The 8,195-nt window shown below is 38.9% G+C and overlaps 1 protein-coding gene across 2 annotated transcripts; it reads left to right on the top strand.

Annotated features, from left to right (window-relative positions):
* The first annotated feature begins 107 nt into the window (after positions 1-107).
* Positions 108-5,228, top strand: LOC137045198 (serine/threonine-protein kinase pim-2-like). 2 transcript variants are annotated; one of them, XM_067421740.1, is made up of 10 exons: positions 108-1,027; positions 1,287-1,550; positions 1,703-1,993; positions 2,154-2,360; positions 2,496-2,590; positions 2,763-2,813; positions 3,015-3,396; positions 3,502-3,681; positions 3,885-4,024; positions 4,314-5,228. In XM_067421740.1, exons 1-9 carry the CDS (start codon positions 1,000-1,002, stop codon positions 4,016-4,018), a joined length of 1,632 nt encoding a protein of 543 aa, XP_067277841.1. In that variant the 5' UTR covers positions 108-999; the 3' UTR covers positions 4,019-4,024; positions 4,314-5,228. The 2 variants fall into 2 exon arrangements, with proteins under 2 accessions (XP_067277841.1, XP_067277842.1); XM_067421741.1 differs by lacking the exon at positions 3,885-4,024.
* Positions 5,229-8,195: the final 2,967 nt, after the last annotated feature.

The following is an 8,195-nucleotide window of genomic DNA, read 5'->3' as shown; positions in this document are numbered from 1 at the left end:
GTCTGTGACTGGGGCGTGTCTATATGGGGGAAAATTACATATCATTTCAATTGTGCATTTTTGTCGTGAGTTTTTACAAAGTATATGTCTTTCATATATTACTCACAATTTTACAGTGGTTTAAAATTAAAACTATGCTTTGATACTATCATTGTATTGTTTTGTGCAGAGATAGTTCACCCCAAAATGATAATTAGCCCATGATTTACTTTAATAACTTTTTAATTTATACGTTGTGGGGTTATAGGGTACGTTCAGGGGCATTTAAACTTGTAGAGCCCACTGTTCTGCTTCAGGAAGTTATTCTGCATCCATAATACTGATCTCCACTAGGCAACTATGCAAAGCTATTAATGAGCAATGGACATCGGGTCTAGTGGTGATGCTAATCTGCATATCATCCGCATTGCACTGATTTCAGTGCATAGCTGTGCTATGATGATCAGGAGTGGAAGCATTTTCAAGTGGAAACATGTAAATGTTAAAGGGATTGAACTCTGTAACGATTCAATAAATGTGTTCAGATCGATGCGGGCTCACGCGCTCTGCTCATATGAATGATTTGAGTTTTAGTTGCTATGGCGACGCGTGTTATGAATTTTGACTCATATACACTCGCGCACCGATCGCGATCTGTTGTTGAGAGAGACGAGGCGAATTCACAAACTTTTGCTGAATATTTTATGCGCTGACCTTGAGATTTTGAAGCTGAGATTCCTGAGACGAGACTTTTATTCTGAAAGAACATCGGAGGATATATCCTTTACACAAGAGTTACAATTTTGAGTTTGAGTTCTTATTATTTTAGTACAATTTTCTCTTATTGTTCTTTTCTTAATTTAGGAGCTTTGAGTTTTGTTTATTTTTTGTTTTTCTTTTCTTTTCTGGTAGGAGTATTTTTGAGGAGAGTTTATTGTATTGTACGTTATTGTATTGTGTTGTGTTGTGTTGTGTTTTGTGTTTTGTATTGATTTTATTGCAGATTGGAGGAGGTTGTCGATGGCTCATATGATGGATGAAAGAGGAGGTGAATGCTTTAGTTTTTCATTTGTTTATGTGATGTTATGATGTTGTACAATGATTGACTACATTAATGTGAAGAAAATTGTGTGAGGTACGCATTTGATCCCCCAATTTTGCTGGTAAAGTGATCACATGTATTTGATTCCTGAAATCAACTTTTCAATTTGAGAAACTGAAGTAACAATTTGTAATTGAATACTTTTTAACAACACTGGTTATTGTAAAACATGAAGAACTTATGTGATGAAATATTCCCGCCTCAGGCCGCTCCATAACCAGGAGAGCCACCTTCTCTCAGACGGCTGGTCAGGAGATTTGGAGACCCGGTTCTGATGACCGTGATCAGGATCCGCTGCCAGACCCGACCCAGACACGGATCCAGGACCAGCCTACACATTTAGCAACTCTGTCTTCTGAGTTTTCTGTGTCCGCAGGTCCGACTGACAGGGAGAGGGAGTGGCAGAGCGGCAGCCGGCAGAGCCAAGATGATGGACGCCCGTCCACTTCATCTAAACGCTTTCCCAGAGGTCAGAATAGGCTTTTACTAGTGAAGTTATGGCTCAGTAAACAAATAATGAGTCAGTGAAAATAGAAATTTGAAAAAAATATATAAATAAAGTAACAATTTGATGTGACCACTGACGTTGATTATTAATGTTATTGAAAATGTCTTCACCAGTCGTCATGTCCACATCATCTTTGTCCCTCTCTGAGGACAATATAGTGAGGCGGTTCTGTAGAGAGACGTTGAGCCTCAGCAGCAGAGGCACGTACATCGTCGACTGGAGGTGGAGTGGCGATAGTTCGGATAGCCGAAACGAACAGGGCAGTTGCAGCGACTGTTGTTTGTCCAGGTCCGACAGCCTCGAAGAGTGGACGTGCCCTCCGCTGCCAGGTCAAGTTCCCGTCGAGCCAGCGGAGACTTCACATGACCTTACGGAGGCTTCCCCAGTGAACAAGAGCTCAACAGGTGAGACTGAAATAAGGCTGTGCGGTGTAAAGTGTACAGTCACATTGAATTTAATTTTACTGGTGACAATTTTAACAGTAAAATGTAACTTACGTCATTTTATCATTGTCTAATTTGACGTCAGAGATGTTTCTAATAATTCAGTTTTGTTGTCTTACAGAAAAACCAACAGTATGTAAGAAGAGGAAAGGAATTGGTCGTTTCCTCAGGAACGCGTGGAAGGCTACGAAGCGTTCGCTCCTCTGCTGTTGCCTCAGTGCTGTGGATGTTGTGGAGCCTTTTGTTCCTCCAGCGGATCTGGAGCCAGAGCCCGATCCTGGTCCATCATCACCTGATCCAGATCACTCTGGCGTCAAGCCAAATAATGGTCAATCTGCAGACATTATTTCTCCAACATTGTTTTAAACAGTATTATCGTCTTTGTTCGCACTGATATTTTTAATACAAAACAAAGGATCTAGCAAGCTCATATGTTTCTCATATTTTTCTGTTTGTTTTTCAGACTCCTTTGAGACTCTCTATAACGTGGGAGAGATGATTGGATCCGGAGGATTCGGAAGAGTGTTCAAGGGAACACGAAAATTTGATGGCAAAAAGGTAAAGCAATCTTGCTGAACTGTACAAACAATTTTGCTCTTGCATGCATCAAAACATATTTAATACAGATGGGTTAATACTTAGATGCTCAAATCGTAAATGTTGTGCGAAGTCAGGCGCTTGAATACTGTCACTGCTATTGAGCACAGTTTTTTTTTTTTTTTTTTTGCAGGTTGCCATCAAGCAGATGAGCAAGATTGACAATAATCGTTATCTTGATATTGTAAGTTGGTCAAAAGTTGAATGTGTATTTGTTGTTAAAGTGCTGATTACTGTAGTCAGTACAGCTGGAGGAAGCATTAGGTGTAAATGTAATAGATCAATAAACCAGGAAAGGCTCTGATGATCGTATCTATAAAGATCAAAGAAAAATACATTTAAAAATGATATGCCAGCTAACCTTCTGTCTACTGCTTTTCTCTAGCCTGGGCATCCCGAACCTCTCGTTACTGAAGTGGCGCTGCTGCTTATGATGAGGCAAGAACCCATGAGCCCCTACATCATACGCCTGTACGACTGGTTCGAACATCCTCGGACATTCAGTCTCATAATGGAGTTCCCTGAACCCTGCGAGAGCTTGCTGGACTTCATCATTCGCGATCCTCAAATGGATGAAACAACAGCACGGGTCATCATGCGACAGGCTGTGCTGGCAGTACAACACTGCATCGAGCATGGCGTCTTTCATAATGACGTTCATGTACAGAATTTCCTGGTGAAGACAAACACTTTAGAGCTCAAGCTGATAGACTTTGGCTCCGGTCAGCTACTTTGTGCTGATGGCTACGAGAGAAAACTATACCGTGGTGAGTATTTCTGGAGTGTGGAAACCTGGATGAAGTGACTTCTGATTATTTGATGCTTTGAAAAAAAAAAAGAAGCTCAACGATGCGCAAATGTCTTGCTTACAGGAATCCTGGATTACTGCCCACCTGAAGTCTTCACAGAATCTCGATTCCACGCCGTCCCAACAAATGTCTGGTCTCTAGGAGTGTTGTTGTACGAGATGGTGAACGCATGTTCTCCCTTTGCCAATAAAATGGAAATCACACAAGCCAAAGTTAAATTTCAGAACTCCAATTTATCCAAAGGTGAGTGAAAATTATTGACTACATTGATAAACACACAAATAAAGGAAAAGCTCTGTTCAGAAACGGGTAAAGGTGAAGTAAGATTTTTTTAAAGTTTAAATACATTCAGTTTATTGTTCATCAGATGCTGTTTGCATGTAGATGCAAACATTCGTGTCACGTGGTCATGACTAACCAGCTCTCTCCTTAATAAATTTGTTCAGAATGCAGTGATCTGATTAGCCAGTGCCTAACCCGGGATCCAACTAAACGACCGACGTTAGAGCAGATGTTACAACATGAATGGATTAGAAATGATCTGGAGAAGTTCAGGAGAAAAGATTCACTCGATCAGTGATTTCAGGTGTGAGGAAGTGTAACAGACAGAGTAGGATTATTATCATTTTTCTTCAATTCTGGATGATTGGTAGTGAGGTTTTTAAATTTGTGTTCATTGTAATGTTCAGGTTGTAGTCAAGTCAGCTTTATTTATACAGCGCTTTATACAATAGATTGTTTCAGAGCGGCTCCACAGTAATAAACAGGAAAATAACAATCAGTGATGCAATTGCAAGAATTCGGTTCTGTTGTAAATCAGCTCTTAAAAAAACATTCATGAGTTCACATGTTCATATAATCTTTGTATTGAACAGGAAATAACACTTGCTGTCCTTGGTGGAGAGCTTGAGCTCAAGACTTGACCTGAAGCCTGAAGTCCGACCCCGACCTGACAGGAACTCAAGCCGCCACACCAGAGATCAGAGCCGGCTATAGTCTACTATAATGACGCTGGCTTGTAAACGTGAGCATCGTGATTATTTGGCGTTCATATGACATGCTGAAACATATGCCACTGACTGGGATGAAGACATTTCACACGCGACACCAGAAGAACACCTGCATATGAACTCCTCCTGCAGTGTTCAGGGGAACTGTTAGTGCTGCACCAACCCGCGGGGACGCTTTTATGAAGTTATTTGGCCCGCCCCGCACCACTGTATATATTTTTACAACCCGCCCCGCACCCGCGACCATTAAATAGACATACGGGGTCCGCGGGTTATGAGACGACCCACGTATTACTAGTTCAGGGCTATCAGGGTTGTCATGTCAACAAATGCACGCGCGATGGCATCCCCTGTTGTAGGATGACAGAGCTTACGACAGTAGTTGAGGACATTATTTTTTCCCAACTGTAGGGGGACCCCGAGAGCAAAAGTTGCCAAGTGCTGCTTTAATGACCCAGTTTAAATACAGATTCTTCTTCCCAGCGCTGAAGTACCCCTTTAAATCGGCTCTTAAATCTCATCTGTTCTCTCTGGCTTTTGATTAGATCGATATTGGATTTTTGTTTACATTTATTATTTGGATCGGATTGTATCAGGTCTAATGTATTTATATTTTGTAACTGCCTTGTTTCTTTTTATGCTTTCTTTTTATTTGCATATTGTCTTACTGTACAGCACTTTGGTGTAACTCTGTTGCTTTTAAATGTGCTATAGAAATACAATTTGACTTGAATCTTTATATATGACCCCTATGAATAAAAGTATAAGTTGTATGTTGAACTTGCAAAGTATACTTCTTTTGACTCGTACACTTACACAGGTGTTCGACACATGCACAGTTTTGAGCAATCTCTCGCCACGATTTACAACAACCCATGTAAATATCTTTGCATTCTTTCATGTAAGAGTTGTAAAAACGATATTTCAAACAATTTTTTCGTAGGCTGGACAGTGCTCTCACCTCATTTATATAAAATGGTAAACCCGCTAGAATGAGTAACGTTTTAAACCACTGGGAGGAATGTCTTTTTTTTCCTCCAGTGTTTTTTTTGGCCTTAAAATATTTGCCCTATATTGCTCTGGCTCTACGAAGATCCCGGATCTGATGCCCTGTCATGGGTATCCATTGAGTCTGCCTCATGCTTGCCTTCTTCCCTGGCAGCTTTAGCTTACGCTCCTCTGTGGACCATATGTAAAACAACAACAACAAAAAGAACAGTAAAATATCTTATTCAGGACAGTTTCATTTTCACAGATTCTGCAAGTGGTTCACATACTTTTTCTTGTAACTGTATAACAGGAAAAAATTACTTTTGATCCAAAAATATTTGGATTTTACATTGAAAGGCATTTAAAGCATGGTAAGTGTCGTGGTTACTGTCTATTTACAACAAATTAAATACATTAAAACTACCAATACTGTGGTAAAAGCATGGTAAGATTTGAGGTTACTGTCCTTTTACTGCACCTATCAGATTAAAACTAAGGTTATTCAGGAGGATAATACCTGAGCTTATGTATGAACTTTACTCATTATACACAGAAGAGGAAACACTTATAAACATCTACAAATACATAAGTGTTTACCAACCACCATCCATTGTTTGAAATATGTAAAATACAAAAAAACAAAAACCCTGAAAGATCAAGGATATACAAACGTGTTTGTTGTTCATGTCGGTTTAACGTTTACAGGCATAACCCAGAAAGTGTTCTTTGATGTCCCCTTGACACATGATTGGTGGTACCACCGACTGCAGCGGTCACACGAAATCTGAAATTTAGGAAAAACTTTATAACTTTCTGCAAGTTTCTAGATAGACAAAATAGCCACTGATGGCTATTGATGGTGATAAAATTAGGGCTGTCAATCGCTTAAAATATTTAATCGCGATTAAACGCATGATTGTCGTGACTTAACTAGCGATTAATCGCAATTTAATCACACATTTTTAGCAACTGTAAATGTATCTTAAATCAAGTTTAAATTAAGTTTTTAATAATCTAATCAACATGGGTATGGACAAATATGCATGCTTTATGCAAATGTACATTTATTATTAGCGAAACCATATTTAGTCAATAATAATCAATACAGCATGAAGACTAGACGTATCAAATGTCATAGATGTTTATCTAAGAAATTGTTCATGTCTCTTAAGCCTAAACTTAAAAATTAAGAGTATTTAGTGATTTCTCTCATTTTAAGAATATAAGGGGAGTTTTTACACTGGCAGTTTAATTCAGAGCAGGGCACAGTTCGAATGAAAAATTGGTAATTTGTACCAGTGAGCGCACCAGATCCACACCATACCTGGAGGAGGTCCATATTCCACGAGTAGGAATGTAGTGCGGCCCCTTTAAGAGAACTGCCGGTATTTTGCGTGTGCGCGCCGAACGGGGCCGCGATTCACGTGGACAGTGTAAAGAACACGGACTCGGGAGCGCGCTTGTTCAGGAAAGTAACCTGTGCATTCGTTTTAGCCGATTGTAATGTATTTAGTTCAATAAAACACGTGTACTGTAAGCGGTGATGGTGTTAATGATTTACCTCAGACATGAGCGAGAATGAGCTGCAGAGAATGTGCTCAGTGATAAACGCACTTTTCTTTATGGAGTCTAATAAAAGTTAAACAGAAAATATGGCACTTTTGGTTTAGAATATTAATGTTAATGTCAACCCTTTTCTTTCCCTATTAATTTTTGCTGCTGCATCCTTTGCGTCTGACTGCTCTCACTTTTTCCAACTATGGGCTATGCCACGGATCAAACAGAAAATGCGCGCTGCGTTAACGCGCGTTAATAACTTAATAAATCATTTTAACAATGTCTGGACACATATTTACTGCAAATTACATGTGAAAACATTACAAATATTAATGTCTCCAAACTTCTGACCAGTAGGCCTACTGTACATTACATGTAGGCCTACGGCTGTTTTGGTTACTGACATTCTTCAAAACATCTTCCCTTGTGTTCAGCTGAAGAAGGAAATGTATACAGGTTTGAAACAACTTGAGGGTGAGTAAAAGATAACAGAATTTTCATTTTAAACTATCCCTTTAAATAAAAAGATATTTTTTTACTCAATTACTCAAGTTTACAAACTTACGCTTGTGTTCTACGCCATGCATACGCTGGAACGCCAGTCTCCCGTGAACAGGTGTAGGACAGTTAGCGGAAGTTAGAGATTACAGTTTGTAAAGTTTTAAATATGGATCTTACAAAATGCATCGATTCACTTCAAAGTCCTTTATTAATACAAAAATAAATAAATTGACCCAATTCTACAATGTTATGCGTTTTTTTTAAGTCCTTCATTGGACCTTTGTGGACAAAAATGGGCACCCATAGGAATTAATGGCAAAAACAGAGCATATAATTTAGAGCATTTTTTAATTTTATTTGTCCAATAAAAAATAACAAATCCAGCACAATGCAGATCATACATAACCTTTCGGAGTTACTGAAATGTAATAATTTTGTTAAAATGATATATGATCGCCTACTTTGTCTTTTCCTTATTGCATGGTCAGATTTGTCTGTTTTGGCATAAACATGACACGTTTTTTTTATTTTTTTTTATTTATTTACAATTTTAACTTGTGATAAAATCTAAAACTTAAGAGGTGGTTTATAGAGTTCAGCTAGTATGCCGCAATTGGATACTATTGCCAGCTAGCGGCTATTGATATTTTATCTTTATTTCAGTTTCAGTTATACCAACATAGCTCCACCAGATATCTC

The sequence above is a fragment of the Pseudorasbora parva genome, chromosome 17 (genome assembly GCF_024679245.1).
Source record: "Pseudorasbora parva isolate DD20220531a chromosome 17, ASM2467924v1, whole genome shotgun sequence".
Taxonomy (NCBI): domain Eukaryota; kingdom Metazoa; phylum Chordata; class Actinopteri; order Cypriniformes; family Gobionidae; genus Pseudorasbora; species Pseudorasbora parva.
Note: the sequence above shows the minus strand (reverse complement) of the source record. Positions and strands in the feature narration are given on the sequence as shown.